General features: G+C 36.8%; 1 protein-coding gene across 8 annotated transcripts in view; it reads right to left on the bottom strand.

The window, feature by feature from the left end:
• Nucleotides 1-21,102, bottom strand: part of Rhogef2 (Rho guanine nucleotide exchange factor 2) — a 250,749-nt gene that overhangs the window by 81,856 nt on the left and 147,791 nt on the right. For 7 of the 8 annotated variants that reach the window (XR_011734124.1, XM_071791544.1, XM_071791539.1 and 4 more), the window contains 2 exons: nt 11,616-11,890; nt 9,972-11,294 (listed from right to left, as the gene is read on the bottom strand). Coding sequence is in view for 7 of the 8 variants with exons in the window: in XM_071791544.1 (XP_071647645.1) it covers nt 9,972-11,294; nt 11,616-11,890 (1,598 nt within the window). In the remaining variant the exon portion in view is untranslated. The remainder of the gene's footprint in view (nt 1-9,971; nt 11,295-11,615; nt 11,891-21,102) is intronic. The other variant, XM_071791543.1, reaches the window with a different exon arrangement.

Genomic DNA, 21,102 nt, shown 5'->3' on the forward strand with positions numbered 1-21,102 from the left:
GGTCACGATCGAGTGCATACGTATTTTTTTGTGTCAGTTTGCGCGGTCGAAATGGAGCAAGATGTTTTAATGCTCTTCACATCCTCAAAATGTTCATCCTGCATAATCGTTTTAACTTAACAATACTTGAAACCCTACAAATTTTGTCTGCAACATTTTTTTCTAAAAAGCGTAGTTTTTGAAATATTTAGGGGTTGCCATACTTTTGGTAAACCCGGTATATATGTCGTAGGCAAATGGTTATTTTAGGAAAATAGGTTCTGACTAAGCAAATGCTATCTGCCTGGTCAAATAGCTTTCACCCATTTATTTTTGCTATTTTCCTAGGCAAATACTATTTGACTGAACCACTGTTAGGCAAATGGTACTCAGCGAAACATGCATTGATGTATTTCAAGTAAGTACACATGTGTACAGTACATGTGTATAGTACATGTGTATAAACAGTACACAAATAGGCGGGGGAGGGGCTCCGCAACAACTCCTAAACAACTCCCAGCGTGATGCCTAACTGCTTGAATTAAGACGCTTGATTATTCCGCAGAATTGAACAGTCAAAACTTCGAAAGCATCGCTCTTTATCCGGTAGGATACATATTTTTCGGGCTCCCCCGATTGATTATCACTGTCGGAGTCACAATAAAGGTTTTTACCAAGAGAGCCGTAAGAAAATGTCAAAATTCGGAAAAGGCTCTATTCTGAATGCTGAAAGGCTGAACTTAACCTACAATTTGGCTGCGTTCGGAAACGTCACCCGAGTGCACACAAGTATACTCCCTTCTCTTTCTATCTCAGCGAGTTAGAAGAAGAAGGGAGTATACCCGTGTGTACCCCGATGACGTTTCCAAACGCAGCCTTTATATCCATTTTCCTAAAAAGCGTTCAGGCAAATGCTATTTGCCTAGGAAAATAGCTTTTAAACATAAATAAACAGGCAAAAACCATTTGACCAGGCAGATAGCATTTACCTAGTCAGAAGCTATTTTCTTAAAATTCGCATTTTCGAAAGGCAATTAAAAAAAAAATTTTACGCCAAGTACGCGGCTTCACTTTGTCAGTCAGATAGATTCTCAGATAGTCAGTCGTACCAAAGTTATACTTTGTAAGCTCACAAAATGAAGTTATGTAAGAGCTTAAATGTACGTGTTGTAAGCCTTACACCTTCCCGATACACCACAGTGGTGACCGGGGTGACCCCGATGTGATCGGGAACGAGCGCGAACTGGAGCAGAGTACGAGAGAAGAGAAACGAAGCCGGATTGTCACGCGCGAAATTTGCTCACGGCTAACGATGTGTCTATAAGGATCTCACGTAGCGCGAATGTCAGTTGAACGATCGCCCATGCATACGAACGACGCTGCGAGTGGTATTACGCCCACCGACCAGCCCAGTCGCCAAACACAGTAGCCAACAATGAACGACGGCGTCGCGAATCCAGAAGGCTCAGGCGTTGCTGCAGTGGTTTCCCGTCATTTGGAATTACCGCCATTTTATCAGGCCGATCCACGCCTGTGGTTTGCGCAGGTAGATCTCGTCTTTGCCAATTATAACACAACTTCGGATACTATGAAATTCCGGTACGTCGCCACACAATTATCGGGCGAAGCCCTGCATAGTATTTCAGATCTAATCTTAAGTCCCCCAGCTGAAAACAAGTATGACGCTATAAAGTAGCGTGTTATGTCCGCGTACGATGAGGGAGACAAAACACGCCTTCGCCGGTTACTACGCGGTAATGAGATGCGAGATAAAAAGCCAACAGCATATCTTCATCGGTTGCGCACGCTTGCATCAAACTAGTGCGGAGACGTTATCTTGCGCTCAGTGTTTCTCAAGCAGCTTCTTGAGCCCGTTCGCGCGGTACTGGCAATTTCGGATACAGACGACCTAGCCTGTATAGGCTACCAGAAATGACTGATAAACCGGTAGATGTAATGAAACCTACGATTCCGCAATTGTTGTGGGATCAGTCGTGCAGCGTGCAGCTATTCCAAGCGGCACGACTGATGCCACAACAACTAAAGCACAACCTAATTCGCTTACTGCATTGCATGAATCACTCAATTCCTTAAATCTCCAAATTGCCCAAATTAAAAAGAGCATAAACCGTGAGCAGCACTATCAGCGTTCGCAAAGCCGAGGAAGAAATCCTAGAACGCGTTTACAGACACCTACATCCACAAACAGATCCGGTATTTGTTATTACCACAGTAGGGTCGGAGCAAACGTGAGAAAATGTCGAAGCCCATGTTCGTGGACACGAGGCGCCATTACAGCACAGGAAAACTAAGACAGTCCTCGAACATTGAGACGGTTCAGGAGGCCGGCGCAACGCAAAACCGTTTCACAATCTTCGATAGAAACCAGAAACTAAACTTTTTAATCAATACAGGTGCGGATGTTTCAGTGCTCCCAAGAGACTTGGTAGACAGACGATACACACCAACCATATACCAAATATATGCAGCTAATGGCACCCTTATAACAAACATACGGAGAGAAAAGACTGAAGCTGGACCTCGCACTGCATAGACTTTGAATGGACATTTGTGGTAGCGCGTGTCCAACAACCGATATTAGGTGCTGACTTCTTGAGCCATTTTGGGTTACTCGTAGACCTTCGCGGACATCAATTGATCGATTCAATAACGCAACTTCGTGTCGTGGGAACCATCTCCACATGTCATACACCATCCCTTTCAAGAATCAGCTGTAACAATCGCTTCAGGGAAATCCTACGAGAATTCGACAGTGGTACCCGTCCTACTGCAATTTTAGAACTCAAGCACAACGTACAACATTCCATAATTACTCAAGGACCTCCGATCGCTGAACGAGCCAGACGACTGTCACCTACTCGCTTAAAAGCAGCAAAAGTAGTATTCCTAGAGCCTTCACCAAGATATTTGCGAACCGTCTTCAAGTCCATGGGCTTCCTCGTTGCACATGGTAATAAAACCAGACGGATCCTGGACACCGTGCGGTAATTTTCGTCGTCTCAACAAAATTACAAGACCAGACAATTGCCCACATTCAAGACTTAGAGTAGTGTACACTACTCACTAGGATAAGCCACAAGTAGGATCATCCTTTGGTCTAGACAGGGCATTATTCGACCAAGATTTATTATTCGACCGATATTTATAGGTTAGTTGTTAGTCCTGTAAGATTTCGAGTCGTGGTTTCCGATTTGTTGAATGTCGCTCGCGCCGTGCCTGTATGGGCTGAGAGAGTATGATTGGTCGCTTGAGATACTTGTATGCGCCGTAGCGCTCCGCGCAGGAAGAAGCGTCCTGATTGGCGGAGAGTGAGGAAGAAGAGCGGTCGGTGAACGACGACCGGTAGTCGTTGTACAGACGTTGGATCGAGTATAGACGTCTGCGACTCAGGCGGAATAAATTAACCTTTTCACATCACGAAATATCTTACATTGTCTCTCCCAGCAATCCATCCTATCCTGACATAATCCCCGTGAGATCAACTCGCGGTCAGTGCCGTAATTAAATCGCGGTGCATCAAGAAATAATATCTTTACAGTCCATTGTAGTGCAGGTCGTGGGCATATGTAGAAGTCGGACGCTTGTTTCGTTATTTATAATGCCAATTTTATGAACATGTTCATATTTATAGCTTATATATTATAAAAATATAAAGACCTAAACACAGCGTTTATAGACGCGTATATTAACGACTATTTGAATTTTGCGTGTTTTTGGGTACTGGAGATGTTGGAATATGTTGACTCGCAGTCGTGCTATAGTTTATGCAGATCGCTAACAGTCCATACTTATATAGTTAAAAACTCTATAAGTATAAATAAACTACATATTGTATAATACATTGCATGATACATTGCATGATGTATTATATGATAAGTATAAAATATTAAAACTGATAAAATATCAATAAAAGTAATAGAAACTTCATGCAATAATATCAATAACAATTAAAACCAACTTAAAATAAGCCATGATAAATGTAATAAAATTCAAGTAAAACAATATCCTCAAAATCCTCTATTTGGAACTTTGATTTGAAATAAAAAAGAAGATAAAACATTACGAAAGATGTGATGTTAAAGAGCGTCGAAAATTATAAACTACCATTCAAATACTGTGTTTGTACATGATTATATCTAAATGCAACAATGTAAAAAGCATATAAAACTATTTCACTTTTTATATACATAGCTCTTTCCAATTTTGTGAATTACGTCAGTTTCATATAAAGATATTGTCTCAATTACTCCGTAATTCAGGAAAGTTCAGGAAAATTAATTCACTAGTATCTATCTATTATGTATAACTGTAGAATTTTGTTTATACATTATTTTAATTATTAATTATATATTAACTCTATATAAACAGAATAATAAATGTTTTTTGCCAGTATAGAATAACAATTAAAGTAATTTAAATTGACCGTGACTTTTAATTATGAACTCTATATCTATATATATAATTCAATGTTACGGCTGACTCATCAACGCCCAGCCCAAGCCTCTAAACCTAGAAACATGAAATTCGAGGAGTATATTCCTTCCATGGCGTAAGCACTCACTAAGAAGGGATTTTTAGAAATTCGACCTCTATAAGGGGGTGAAAAAGGGTAAAATGTGTGTTAGCGAAGCACGGGTATCATGCTAGTATGTATATATTAATCAAGAGACACGGTAGTGTTTCGCGCCAAGTGCACGCGAAGCGAGACGCACCGTGACTCTTTTACGCGACGCGACGAGTTGCAAGCATTATAATTAACCATAATAGCAGTCCTTATCAAACTTCTATACTTTGTTAATTTATATCTAATAAGACAACAAAAAGAAGAAATATTTTGTAATTTGGTGATCAATTCTTAACTAAAAAAAACTTGGACAAGAGTCAAGAATAGTGCACCAATAGAACTATAAATATTGAAGCAACTACACACTGCCAATGCTATGAATATTATACATATGTATATGAATATACCGAGAAAATATAACAATTGCAAACCATCGAGTAAGTATTATATCGTATAAAGATCTGAGTTTTTTAAGGGAAAAAATACGGTTGCGAAATCATTAGGCAAAACTATCTATTCTTATGTTCCTTTTTCTCATCACTTGTGAGTCAATGTATTCAAATCATCTTTTTCTATTCTTTTTCCTATCAATTCGAAAAATTATTACAGAAAAAAGGTTACTTCAAAAGATAAAATAAACCTAAAGTATTGTCTCTGCTCCTATTTCATTATATCTGTCATAGTATCTCGTTCCAAATTGATCTTTATTAATTTTTTATCGTTATTATATGGGCTTATTATTATTCTTATTAATATTTTATCATTTTTCTTAGCATTTTACAAATATAATATGTGATTTAGTTTATACTTATAGACTGTAGAGTTTTTTATTTTTGATATAAGTTTTGTGGACGTTAGAAAATAAAATTGGAAAAATATTGGAAGCATACAAATAAATTTAATACCGTCTCTATAATTAAGAAACTTTCTTAATTACATCCAAGAATCATCTTATATAAAGCTCAAAATATGCAGAAAACAATTTACTTCTTTTAAAAAATTGAAAAACAAAAAAAAACAATTGATATTTTGATCGTTTTAAAACATAAAACATATTTCTCCTTAAAATGAGGATGTTTATGTTGGTTACCTTATTGGCAAATAAATTTAGGATACGCAGATGCGAAGGAGCAACACAGAAGAATGTTAAAAATGCAGAAAATTAGAACGTTAAGAATATAGGCGTGCCGGTCCCAAGCCCGAATATAGGAAGAAGGTGAATGGCTAGTAAATGAGTCTTGGTGGCGGTACCTAGGCCGAATAGGAACTGCTATTAAATACCAAGCAACACCCAAGTCGACAATCGTCGATGAAACTAGCAAATTCTACCCCTAGTGGGATGGGTAATGGCGAGTGTTCGGCGTCATAAAACCGGAATCCCTCGGCTAAGGCATGGTAACTCCAACAGAAGAGTCCCTGGCCCTCCAGGTTGGGGGTTGACGATAGGCCAATACCCTATCTCATAAAACCTAACTATTAGCAGACAAGAGAAGAAGCTTCGGACGGGACGGATCAACTAAAGACGGAAACGGCTACGATCTAAGAATAACGATATGAGATTTGCGACATGGCATGTTAGGAGCCTCTTCAGACAAGCTGCATTCCGAGAAGTCGTAGAAGAACTGACCAAGTACAGAATAGAACTGTGCGCTTTGCAGGAGATAAGATGGCCTGGTAAAGGAATATTGTATAAGAAGGATGGTACTCTGTTTTACAGCGGTAGTACAGACAGAAAAAACCAGTTTGACACAGGTATCTTTGTGAGTAATAAACTGAGCGACAAAGTCACAGATTTCGAATCAATAACCCCCAGAATTCGAATGCATGCCGTGCCACATAACATCACTATAATCTCGGCACACGCTCCAACGGAGGACAAGAGCGTCGAAGAAAAGACCGAATTCTATCGCGAGCTCAAGGAAGCATACGATAGCACCCCTAGCTTCGACATAAAAATCATCTTGAAAGATTTCAACAGCAAGATTGGAAAAGAAAAAATCTTTCACCCCACAATTGGAATACATAGTTTATACGACACAACAAGCAGTAATGACAAGAGCTGATCAATTTTGCAACGACAAAAGGAATGACTATTTCCAGCACTTGGTTCTTGGTTCTTACATAAAAATGTTCACAAGGGTACGTGGATCACCAGACGGACAAACGGTAAACAAAATCGATCACGTCCTGATGGATATGAGATATGCAACGCATATAACAGATGTGAGAACCAAAAGAGGACCCAATGTAGATTCAGACCATTATCTGGTATTGGCCAAGATAAGAACTAAGTTAATACACAAACCGCAGTTGAAAACATAAACCGCTTGTGGGAAAACCAGAAAAGCAGTACTTCATTCAGCCAAGGAGGTGCTAGGAGAAAAACCAAAGAGCCGTAAATCATTGGTTTGATGGGGAATGTGCGGAAGCGATTAGAACCAAGAATAAAGCTAGGGAAAAATGCCTCAACAAGGAAACCAGGATACCAATAGACAACTATAGAAAGACAAGAAAGAACGCCAAAAAGCTACTGAAAAGGAAGAAGAGATCATTCTTGAGAGAAAAACTGAAATCCATAAAAAAAGAACGGTTGGACCGGGTGCCTAGGAAATTTTACAAAAAATTTAAAAACGCTAAAACACATAATTTAAACCGCAATGTTAGTTCATAAGAACTTTATCCGGCGAACTGGCAACAAGTCAGGAAGAAATAATACAAAGATGCCTGGAACATTTTACGGATACCTTCGCGGTACCGGAGAACGAAGAGGACAATACACAGGCGTATAGCACCTCTGAATTACGGGAGTACGCCCATCTCCCAACAATAACGGACGTCAAGGAGGCGGTGAAGTCCTTAAGGGACTATAAAACACCAGGGATAGATACGATCACCGAAGAAATGTTGAAAAACGCGGGTAACGCAGCGTACAAAGTTCTGCACCGGCTGGTAGAGCTCATCTGGCAGGAGAAAGGCCCAATCCCGGAGGACTGGATGGTAAGCCTGATCAACCCTATCCCTAAGAAGGGAGATTTAACAGAATCCCAGAACTACAGAGCAATCACTCTCTTAAATACAGCATATGAGATAACCACGTCTATCGTACATAAAAAGCTGGAAGACATATACGAGAGGGCAATGGGTGAATATCAATACGGCTTTAGGAAAGGAAGGTCAACTTTAAACCAACTGCATAACCTGAGACTTACCCTAGCTGTGGGAATGCAATATCCCGTCGTATCACCTATTCGTGGACTTCAAAACAGCTTACGACGGTATCATAAAGGCAGAGATATGAAAGGCGTTAGCAGAACTAGGAGTGCCAGATGAGCTGATACTGGTGTGCAGATGACGGACATATGACGGAAGGTTCCAAGGGTAGAGTTAACGGCAAATTGTCAAGCATCTTTACGATAAGTAAGGGTGTTAAGCAAGGCGACGGACTACCCCCAATCCTGTTCAATCCAGTCTTGGAAGCGGTTATAAGGAGAGCAAATGTCAAAAGGAACGCCTCATTTCTATACCAGAGCTACCAGATCCTTGGATATCCAAACGACTTGGATATAGCAGGAAAAAGCCTAAAAGCAATAAAGGAGGCTTTTGAAGCCATAGAGAGAGAGAGAGGCTAAGAAAGTGGGGCTGGAGATAAATGCGGATAAGACTAAATGCATGATAATATCTAGACCCCAGGCAATAAGTAGGAGGATAGGACCAAAACTAAATATAGGATCACATTCTTTCGAGATCGTCAAAGAATTCACCTACCTGGGATCAGTCATTACAGCAGACAACAATAAATCTACAGAAGTTAAACGAAGGCTAATGAAAACAAACAAAGCGTATTTCAGTCTTATCTCCCTATTGAAATCCAAAGAGTTGACAAGAGCCTCTAAAACCACAATATACAAAACTCTTATTAGGCCCATTGTAACATACGGCTCGGAATGCTGGACGTTAAAAGACTCAGATGCAATAAACCTGGGGCCCTGGGGGTATTCAAGAGAAGAATTTTTGGTGCAAATAAGATCAACGAGAACGAATATAGGAGAAAAACTAACAAAGAGTTGTATCAACTTTACAATGACTCTGATATAGAAACGCACATTAAAATAAAAAGACTGAGTTGGGACACATGAACAGAATAGAAGAATCTGACCCTTGCAGGAGAAAACTACACAATGAAATACATCGCACAAGACCGAGAGGCAGGCCGAGAAACAGATGGTGGAGATCAGTACTGGACGATTTAAAAAAGCTGGATAGAGAACTGGAAGACTAAATCCAGGGACCGTGAAAGCTGGAGGCGAATTCTCTATGAGGCCAAGGACCTCCTTAAGTCCGGAGAGCCGTAGATAGATAGATAGAGAAGAATATAGGTGCAAAAGTTTTTAGAAAAATTTAATTATAAGTTATCGTATCTACTAATCATAAGATGAACTTAGGGTAACGGGGGGGAATATGCCACTCGTTATGTTCAACAAAGCTACGGCTAGGAGCATTGTTGTAAATACTGTGAAATTGTTAAAAATATTATATCTGACGTTTTGGGTTTATATCCAAGTTTTACTTACTTCCTATCAGTATTATAGTTTTTATGGAGTAAGTACAGTATGACAACGTGCTTTTTAGAATTTTCTTAGTGTTTTATATGAGATATTCTTCAAGCATTACACTATTTTTAACTCGATCAGCTTGTCGTTCTATTAAAATTGGTTAGGATGAAAGTATTCAGTACGTCGCCGATTCGTTTTACTGGCAATCGTATAATACAGGCTTATTATAATATAAAACTGCATCTTGGAGGAATATGCCACTATACTTAGATAGAGGTAAAATGCCAGTACTGTTTACAACTTCCTAACCTACTAGTAGTATACTAGTAGCAGGTTAGGAAGCTGTAAACAGTATAAATAAATATTTTGCCATATAAATATTGAAAAAATGTTGAATAAACACGTTTATTTCATGCGCTAAGAAAATTATAGGCTACGTACTTAATATTTTGCAAAATTGCATTCCGAATAATTTAGACTACTTGTAGCACACAGAGTACTATTGAAATGCAAAGAAAGTAATAAAAATATTCTTTTACATGTTTTTTGACAAGAATGCCCTTCTAAAGTTAAATTACTATACATGTTTGTATATGTGGCATATTACCCACATAGGTGGGTAATATGCCACTTTGCAACACTTTTGTATTTCTTTCTTTTTAATAGTAAACAATCAAAATATTTCATTAAAACCATACATAAATAACAGATAAAAGAAGGAAAAAGAAAACCAGTATGCAAAAATACCTATAAAAAAAAAAGAGAAATAAGGAAAAAATCATATTTTTCTTAAGTGTGGCATATTCCCCCGAGTTACCCTATACCGTCTACTTTATAAATGTATAACGCGATACCTGTCGTTGGCGACTCAGTCGATTGTACCCGCTGTTGCATATGTTTAGCTGTAGGAGTTCCCGTAACAGTAGCGGTCTCCGGCATCTCCTCATCATGCTCTTGCATACCAGCAGCATTTTGTCCAAGATCCCTCGATTCTCGATCCTGTGGCTGATCTTTCTCGACGGTTAGGTCGTCCACCTCCATTGCGGAAGACGACACATCTTCCACCGTGTGCATCGGTTCCTCTGACAGCGTGGTGGACGGCGTTGGTCTTCTGCCCTGACGATCGCGTGCTTTGTAAGCCTCAACGGCCTCGGAGATATGTTTGCACCAGAGCTTACGTTCTGTCGAGGACGGTGCCACTAGATTGTACATCTGTGCGCCGTTCTGCGAAGTGTTGACGAGATAGAGGGAATCTTTCTCGGCAGCGTTGTGACGCACCAATACAGTGGATAGTTTGACAATTGGACTCAGCACGGAATTGCCCGCCTGGTTGGTCGTATTGATAAACTTAAGCAGATACTTATCGTCTTGCCGATGTAGAAAGAAGATCGTATCGTCAAGCAGTACTACATGCAGATCGACTGGCTTCGGCACCGAGCGATTTGGCATCGATCGATTTGGCTCGGTACGCCGCCACTGTAGTGGCCCTTCATAGATCAACTTGCGTTTTGTGATATCAAGATTCTTGAACTCTTGCACAGTTGGATGATCAAATTTATCAAAGGCCGACCGATCGATTGTTCGTTGAATCTCTGTGAGTCGTTGATGATCCTCGGCCTCTTTCACCGCCTGATTCACGCGACTCAGGATCTCTTTGCTGCGCTCGAGGCTGCGTAATATGGCTGCTTTCTCTCTCTCGTTACTGTCTAGCGTATACTTCGCCAGGTTTTCAAAGAGCAACGGGTACTTTGTGAGTCGCAACATGCCGGTAAGTATGTGATCTTTCAACTGGAGTCGGCGACACAACGGATTTGCCTCCACCTCGTTCAGGAAAGCGTTCAGCTTGGAATCCTTACGTCGACGATCGCGCAGAGCGTCCAAGGCAACTTGCTGCTTAGCACAATAAGTTGATGCAGCCTTTTCAAACACCTCGCCAGCTTCGCCGTCGAACATCTCCAGCAGAAGCTCGCCTACATCGCTCACGCACGAATTCTCCTTCTTCTTCCGTTTCATCGCTTGGTTAAAGCGTGAATGTATCATCAGCATCTCATCCAGATTAGAGAAAAGCAACTGAATCTGATCCAACGGCAGCACTTGGGACTCCAACAAGGGTTTGTGGAAAACGTGTGAAAGCACTTTCAACGCGCGAACGTGAGAGCGTTCGGTGTGAAACAATTCTAAAAAAAGAGAATTTGATATTTATATAAATAAATGTTAAATGTGCATATATACAACTGTAGTACGTAGAAGAAGCAAAAAAAATAATCCGTCGCTACAATTCGAATAATAATAGTATTCAAATAAAATTTGAAAAAATGCATGCAAGAGAAATTATCCTGTTCTTAACTCATTTGAATCAAACAAACTATTCTTAACTTACTCCTCAATCTTCTATTGTAGAAGTATAAATTTGGTAAGCAGTTTATCGATTTTTTAAATCAATTAAGATGGCCAATGTGATCTCTTACGATCTCTATTATAACAAACTGACTACTCACCGTTAATAACATCCTGTCTTTTTTTCTCGGAGTTGCTGAGCTGCGCGAGAACGTCCTCGGAGACAGCCTGACTCCAATCCGGCGGATCAGCCTCAACATCAACATCGCTGTCCCACGAAGTTGACGCGTTTGCCGCCGATGAGGTCGGATGTACCTGCTCCAAACTAGTACTAGGACTATCCAGGCTTCTCGTCGAGAGGCTGCTGTTTGACGAACTGCCGGCCGAGTTCCCGGGAAATGTGCTGGAGGGCTGCTCGCAATCACTGGAACCGACTCTATAGTCAATCGTTAGCAATATTTATGTATTTTACTACTTACTAACTATAATATATCTAGCGGCCAGTATCATTTAATGCAATTTGCGCTATCATTATCGATCTTATGTATAAAGAGAATATATTCGGAATATATTCTTTGAAGAGCCATAAAAAATGCATTGCCAGACGAGAACCAGGGTTTCCTATCTTATTCATTTGTTTTCGGGGAAATTTTTCAAATTGAGGCTTTCACGCATACAAGAATATATTTAGAATCTTTTTTCTCTCATGATATTCAGAATATTACGGATTCTTTTTTTATTAGAAATGAGGAATTGCAAAAATGTACACTCTCACGTCCAAAGCATGCATCACAATATGTGATTGCATTTGATTGTTAATAACTTTCTAATAGACGAGTAATGGCTAAATTTCTTGAATATTGCTTAGAACCATGTTCTTGACAATATATGTCGTCACTAAAATTGGCGAGAGTTACCCTTAATGTACAGTTTTACCTTTTTTTTACATCGTCAAAAACAATAAAAATATTTTAGGTGGTTAAATTAAATAAAATATTATATATATATATATGGGGCATTCTCTCCATGCCAACTCAACCAATGATTGTCCCCGACCATTTTTTATTTGGCCGAAATTTTTTTGTGTTTTTGTACTGAATAAAAGTAGCTTCCATGATTTTTTTTAGATTTTTATCTCTACTCATACTTAAGTTATGGATTAAAAAAAAATGCAGTTTAAAATTTGGAAAATTTCAAATGCCTGTAACTTTAAGAAGAAAAAAGATATTGTAAAAAATAAGGTAATCTTTCTTTTTGTTTTTCACTGTATTTTTCGAAGAAAATATCGAAAAAATGTTTAATGGGCAATATGACTGTTTTTTTTAGAATTTAAGTAAAAAATGTTTGTTTTTCTCAGTGCGACCGTTTTGATTTTTTTTTAAATCTCACAAATTCTATATTTAATTTCGAAATTTTTAAGACGTATAAGAAAATGGGATTCCAATAACTTCGATTTTTTAAGGGACTTTTTCTTCATTTTTTTCGAAAATAATTTTTTTAAATCAAGATAGACTCTACCGATGGCTATTAAAAAATTTGATAAATTTATAGACAGCAATCCTGAAATTTCTATCTATAGGTAAAGAGGAAATTCGAATATTTTCTATTTTTTAATTGCATTTTTACTTATTTTTATTATTAAATTACTTTTTTTAATAAAATATTATAAATTGGGGAACTTTAACGGTTAGCATGTAACAATTAAATCATATAGTTAATGAAAAAAACACGTATATTATCTGTGAAAATAGCAATCAGATTTATTTGAAAATAAAATATATAAATAAAAATCAAAATTAAAGATAAACATAAAATAAATGATAAATATATCAAAAAATTATGCCATATTATATAACAACGTTTATACTATTTATTTATTTTTATTTTTTAAAATTATTTTATGTGATTTTACATCATTACATCGAGAGAATATTTTCACATTTAAATTTCCATTGTTATCAGGTATAACGCAATGAATTTTTTATATGTCCGGTATAGGTTTAACACGACTTGAAAAATGAAGAATTACTAAAGCACTGGAAACTTTATTTTTCAAATTTTTAACCTGGGAACCTCTATTTGAATTTTGAAAAATGTTTTATGAGTAGAATGTATTACTTTTTTAATACCAGCACAAGGATTCTCTAACTCCTTAACGACAGTTTCGGTATCGTTCCACAGCTTTTTTACCATATATAATACTTACGCAATGATATCGATATATCATAAAAAATACCATAAAAAATTCATTGCGTTATACCTGATAACAATGGAAATTTAAATGTGAAAATATTCTCTCGATGTAATGATGTAAAATCACATAAAATAATTTTAAAAAATAAAAATAAATAAATAGTATAAACGTTGTTATATAATATGGCATAATTTTTTGATATATTTATCATTTATTTTATGTTTATCTTTAATTTTGATTTTTATTTATTTATTTTATTTTCAAATAAATCTGATTGCTATTTTCACAGATAATATACGTGTTTTTTTTTATTAACTATATGATTTAATTGTTACATGCTAACCGTTAAAGTTCCCCAATTTATAATATTCTATTAAAAAAAATAATTTAATAATAAAAATAAGTAAAAATGCAATTAAAAAATAGAAAATATTCGAATTTCCTCTTTACCTATAGATAGAAATTTCAGGATTGCTGTCTATAAATTTATCAAATTTTTTGATAGCCATCGGTAAAGTCTCTTATTTAAAAAAAATTATTTTTGAAAAAAAATGAAGAAAAAGTCCCTTAAAAAATCGAAGTTATTGGAATCCCATTTTCTTATACGTCTTAAAAATTTCAAAATTAAATATAGAATTTGTAAAATTTAAAAAAAAAATCAAAACGGTCGCACTGAGAAAAAAAAACATTTTTTACTTAAATCCTAAAAAAAAACAGTCATATTGCTCATTAAAAATTTTTTCGATATTTTCTTCGAAAAGTACAGTAAAAAACGAAAAGAAAGATTACCTTATTTTTTACAATATCTTTTTTCTTCTTAAAGTTACAAGCATTTGAAATTTTCCAAATTTTAAACTGTATTTTTTTTTTTAAACTAGACACCACAGACGCGCGCTTCGCGCGCGCTATTTAGCTTTAACATTATGCAATTACTATTACACTATTAACTTCTTGATACACACAACTGTCAAAATATACGATGACAGCTGCAAATGAAGTAAGCGCAGCGAGAGAACCAATTGGCATCGCGGAAAAAGGGCAACAAAAAACTTCGAGATATGCGAGTATCGACTTAACATGCCTTTTTTTAGAAAAAGGATCCATAACTTAAGTATGAGTAGAGATAAAAATCTAAAAAAAATCATGGAAGCTACTTTTATTCAGTACAAAAACACAATAAAATTTCGGCCTAATCAAAAATGGTCGGGGATAATCATTGGTTGAGTTGGCATGAAATGCCCCATATACATATAAATTTCAACTATTTGAAAATCTATAATAGTTGTTCTAATAATTATTCTAGAAGTAGAATAATTATTAGTAGGAACTTGTAGAAGATGCACAGTTCATCTGTTATAGATATGTATAAGTATCGATAATTTTAATCTTCCTCTAGTAGCACAACTTTATTGCAATAATATTAGCTAGCAGTATACAGGGTGTTTAACCCTTAAAGCGCACACCTCCGAAAAATTACGTAAAGCGCACTGGGGGTATGAGATACCCCAGTGTCTTTAAGTATGTACTGTAACGATGCTATTGACTATTTTATTGCATAAAAATTTCTGAATGAAGTTAAAGTCATGTATTTTAAGGATAAACAAAAGTTATAGCGATTTCTTAAAATTAACATTGTTTAAAAAATTATTGAAAAAGACATTTTAATGGGACTTATCAGAGCACAAAGTTCGGAGTGGGGTATCCTACACCCCATGTGCGCTTTAAGGGTTAAAAAAAAGTGTTCCATATTTTGAGAGCAGGTAGTACTCATCAAAATAAAAAGAAAATGTCCAGTAAACATAGATCCTAAATCAAATACCTGTTGAAATATGGACCAATCTTTATTATATACTGTAGGAGGTGTTCTATGTAGTTCCCATTTATTTTCACAGATTTTAAATAAAAAAATACTAATTCCTACAATGTTTGTACGTTGTCGATATCTGATAATAACAGTCAAACCTTACTGCACTGTAGAAATAACAACTAATATAAGAAGAGGGCAATGTTTATCATTTAAAGACCTTGGTATATTCATCTACGACATACAAACACTGCAGGAATGTGTATTTTTCTATGTAAAATATGTGACAATGAATGGGAACTACATAGAACACCTCGTATAGTATACAATAAAGATTAGTCCATATCACAACAGGTATTATGATTTAGGAGCCATGTTTACCAGATATTTTCTTCTTATTGATAAGTACTACCTGCTCTCAAAATATGAGACACTTTTTTTAAACACCCTATACATCCAATTTTTCATATTGAGTATAAATTAATTTCTCACATTGGTCCAATATTGTAAAGTAGACGCTCTCTCGTTTTGAGCCAATATTGAATTCTAATATAGGATCCATATATTAATTTCATCTTATCCAATATTAGCTCTAATAATCCAGATATCAAAGAGAATTAGAAAGAAATTCTTTTTAAGTTCCCGAATTATAAAATAAATTATTTTTTCGTACCATTTCTGCTCTAAAAACACTCTAAAAAGACTCTTAAGAGTTCAAACTCCTGCACCAGAAAAACATAAAATGTGCATTTTGTCATCTCTCTGTGTGCCACAGACTCGCTTTTTATCTCAGAGCATGAGAATTTTTGTTTACGAGAAAGTACTGGCGCATGTAGACACATCGCGGCAGCGCGCGTTACTAGCGTTCGCAGTTTTTTTTAAAATGGCACAGCATATTTTCATGTAGGGGAGACCGGGGCAAACTCGACACGATTTTTTCAAAGGCAAATTTTAACTATTAATTAAAATTTTCAAACGAATTCAATGGTACACATTTAAAGAGTGTTCCTTCAAGTACAAAATTGCTTAAGAAAGTTTTGCTATACGTCGCTTAGTTTTGTCCCCAGTAAAGGGACAGTGACACGAAGACAAGGAACAGGGACTTTTCCTAAAGAAAAAGTGACACAAAGACAAATTTTCAAATTGAAAAATGTCGGGGCAAACTCGACACTGCCTAATCGACACAATTTGATCTGGGGGTCGATTGTGTACTTCAAAACTTAGTAAAAATTACACAAGTGAGCGAATTTACTAAAATATTTATAATTTCATTGGTTAATACCTGGTGAATTCGTTCACGTTTTAATTTTTAATAAGTTTTGAAATACACAATCGACCCTCTGGAACTTATTTTTTTATTGTCTGAAAATGAAAATACATTGTTTATCGTGTATTTAGAAAGTACAAAAATTCGGAATAAAGTAAAACACTCATTGGAAATAATGAGAAAAAAATTGTTGAACTTTCACAATTATCTTCATCTAAACTCATGTCTGAAAAACAATTAATGCCGATAAACTCGCGATCGGACGTACGCATACATTTGTCATAAGCGTTAGGGTGACAGTACATGAAGCACGGAAGCGCGGAAACGCGGAAACACGGAAGACAAAATGTATTAGATTCCTGCGTTCCGTTCCGTATGTTTTGATTGCCTTATATTACATGGAGCATATTTTAAGCGGAAAAGCGGAACGGAGAATTATAAAATGTTAATTTTTAACGATATTTATCGATTAAAATGCTTGTATTCAATAGATAAGCTGAAAAGATAAGCATATTAATAAAAATTGCAATGAATTAAGTGAACACAATTAAAAGAAATGAATACAAATGTCTATTTGTCCCATACCGTTCCGCTTTTCTACGCAAATTGTGCTCCATGTAATACAAGGCAATCAAAACAGACGGAACGGGACGCGGGAATCTAGTAAATTTTGTCTTCCGCGTTTCCACGTTTCCGCGCTTCTTGTACTGTCACCCTTACGGCTGCATGGCAAGCATCGTTTGTTATTGGCTGTGTTTTGCCGAACTTGCGCTAGCTAAGCCGCTAAGTAGCACGTGAATGTGATTGTTGGTTCTTACCTTTGGATCCAATCACACTTAATTGCTATTTAGCGGCTTAGCTAGCGGAGGTTCGGCAAAACACAGCCATTGGGAGCCGACGAAACGGCAAGGTGTCGACTTTGCCCCAGACGTCGTTTTTCACTTTTGTCACTCCAAAAACATAAAAAATGTTAAAATATGAAAATGGTCTGACGATTATCAGATTCATATAGAGCATCAAATTTCCCATCAAAATCACTTACCGGTAGATTTGTAAGAGTAAAGCTCGATGAAAAAGTGGAAATTTTCGAGAGATAAGACAAACTACTTTTCACAACACCTCCACGGAAAGTTCGACTTTCCATGCCTGTAGAGAGGAGCGAAAGTGACCACGTTCACGCCAGGACGGCCGTAGCGGGACGAAAGTAACCACTTTCCTCCCTAGGGCGGAAAGTGGTTACTTTCGTCCCGCTATGCTGTCCTGGCGTGAAATGGCCACTCTCGCCTCTCTCTAGGCATGGAGGTCGAACTTTTCGTAAAGATATTGTGAAAAATATCGTGTGCATCTCGGGGCGAAAGCTTTTTCAGACTCGTGTGCGTTGCCGCCCGAGCCGAAGGCTCGGGCGGCAACGCACACGAGTCTGAAAAACGCTACTTTCGCCCCTTAGTGCACAATATACTATTTCACTATCGAAAACGCTTATATCGCACTAGGAATTACACTATGGCCCGTATTCATAGTCGGATCTTATTTCAAGACTATCTTAAGTAATGTCTTAAGATGCTAATACCGCTCTGTGATTGGTTCATAACATCTTAATATCGTACTTAAGACGGTCTTAAATATAAGATCCGACTATAAATACGGACCTTAAACTCTGAATGTCACCAAATTCCGTTCACAACACTGGCACATAAAGACGCATTTACAGTAGAAAAAGCAAGTTTCTACGATAGATTTAAATTGTCAAAAAGCCTAGTGTCAAGTTTGCCCTAGTCTCCCCTACGTTTTCACCAATATTGGTAGTATCATGAGCACTGCAATATTGACTGCACGTTTGTATAAGTATATGTTATTATTAATATTGGTGTCGACATGGGCACTGTAATATCAGCAGCACACTTACATGTATATGTTATAACCAATATTGGTGTCATCATAGGCACCACAATATTGGCAGCACATTTATTTCTATATTATTACCAATATTTGAGTCATCATGGGCACTGCAATATTGGCAGTACATTAATTTTTATATTATTATCAACATTGGTGTCATTATCGGCACTGCAATATTGACAGTGGACGTGCATTTCATCAATAACCAATAGGTATAGTTTTGTATTAAAAAATATTGGCCAAAACATTCTCAATATAACCAATATTCAGTCAACATGTTGCCACTATATTGTGCTACTAAGATCCTCTGTGTCGCATTTGGGGTTGATTTTAGAGATGTAATAATCCAATACTTTTTATTAGTGTAAAAAAAAATAATTACAATTTTATATTTAAAAAATATTTTTAGTATTGTATAAATATGTCTTTTGAAAAGGTGATCTCTCTCTCTCTCTCTCTCTCTCTCTCTCTCTCTCTCTCTCTCTCTCTCTCTCTCTCTCTCTCTCTCTCTCTCTCCTCCCCCTCCCTCTCTTTCCCCCTCCCCCCTCTCTCCTTCCCCCTCCCCCCTCTCTCCCACTCTCCTCTATCACCCTCCCTCCCACCTATAAATTAAATATAAAACGTAACAAAGAAAGATATAACTGAAGTACAACTAAACCTAATCTCCCCTAATATAAGAAGTACCTTTCGGACTTCGTACGCCGCTCGTTGAGACAATGTAGATATTCACGCGCGGCAGCGATGGTGATATCGTCGTTCGACGTAATGCGCTCAGTAACGTTTTCGTCAGCATCTGAATTTTTCTTCGTAGTAGTATTGGTCAATTGATCCGAACGCGAGGCCAGCTCTAACACCGACGGATCAACAGAGCTCCCGTCGTTGGACGCGACTCGAGGACGAACACGTCGCGAGCCGCGCTGCCTCATTCTCTTTATATTCTTCTTTTAGCCGGTCGAGGACTTCGGCTCGTCACGTCGCACGATACGAGAAAATTTGCATTATCTCTATATAGTCAATACTCTTAATTCTTTTGTCGGTTTATATCGCTACACTTTAGCGAGCTTCACATATCGAAAATGATTTCAGATTGGTAGATATACATTCACACGTGATGAAATGGCGAGAGTTTAAAGGTCGCCGGTTTAATACCGAAGGTTCTGTGGCAGTACATTGACATTTCAACCTAAATTGTGTAAACTCCCAATATAAAGACCTTTAAAGGAAACAGAATATGCAAAGTATTAGCGAGTTTTCCTTTCTTTTAGTAGATTTAATATAAATTAGTTTTCGATAAATGTGCCTCTTCAGAAAAGTCAGTTATAGACATGATTAATTTCGAAAAACATTACTAAAATTAATAGAAGGAAAAAAGAAAAGTTTTTTATACACATACATACATACATACATACATTATAATTTATAACATTATTATTTTATTCTTTGTTTTATAATAAAATAAAAAATAATTAAAATTTTTGCAAGTTCTACAAAAATATTTTTTACGAAATAAAAAGCATATTAAACACTTTTCTCGTCAAAGTAGCCACTCTTACATTTAGTCACTTCCTTTACTAATCTAGATAATCTAATTACAAGTTTATCTTATTACAAGTCTTTCTGACGGAAAACTCTTCCACCCCATCTCCTAAAATAATTCACAGCTAATTTTTGAAAAAGAGGTTTACTGTAGTCCATTTTCTTGAAATTAAACAATATCATATTAATCGCAACTGTGCTACATATAATAATGCCTATTTACTTCCAAATTAGGAAAAAAAATTGAATAAGTCATGAATTAGACTTTTAAATAGTGTTTTAAATACTTAGTGTTTCATGGAATATTTTTAAATTTTATATGTAGTATCAAATTTTTAGTCAGTAGTGAATGTATGTATGCCACAGTAAAGATAAAAATCCTACACAGATTATTATTCCCAAAATATTAATTCTCTACTGTTGCCGAACCTGAGATCTACTGCTCCACCCCCTTCCTCCTTCCTTCTCTAGCTCTCTTTCTCTGTATGTGGTGAAGACGCAGGTATAGGATTAATTATTATTTTAATTTCTCTAATGTTTGAAAACATTCTTTTTTACTTCAAAACAATAGCTCAATCGTCTTTCAAACTTGATATTAATTAATAAAACGTTGCAAGTCGATAAGTCATTGATGATTCGCTATCTTATGTCGCTATCTCTTCTCTCATCGATTTCTCGGAACGTCTATTAGCTACTTTGGGACGATTACGATAACTTCGGCCCCTCAAAATGTTAGTAATTTTTGGAGGTATTTTTTGCGAGAAACACGGGAAAAATAGTAAAAAAATTTTCCGACAAACAAAATTTTCCGAAGTTCACCCCACCCGAACCGAGATCTTATCATTGTACGATTCGAGTTTTCAACTTTCTACGCGAACCGAGATCCACCCCCACCCAACTCTGCCTGCGGGGGAGGGGCGGTCATCTCTCCCCCGCCTATATGTGTAT

The sequence above is a fragment of the Temnothorax longispinosus genome, chromosome 10 (assembly GCF_030848805.1).
Source record: "Temnothorax longispinosus isolate EJ_2023e chromosome 10, Tlon_JGU_v1, whole genome shotgun sequence".
Classification (NCBI taxonomy): domain Eukaryota; kingdom Metazoa; phylum Arthropoda; class Insecta; order Hymenoptera; family Formicidae; genus Temnothorax; species Temnothorax longispinosus.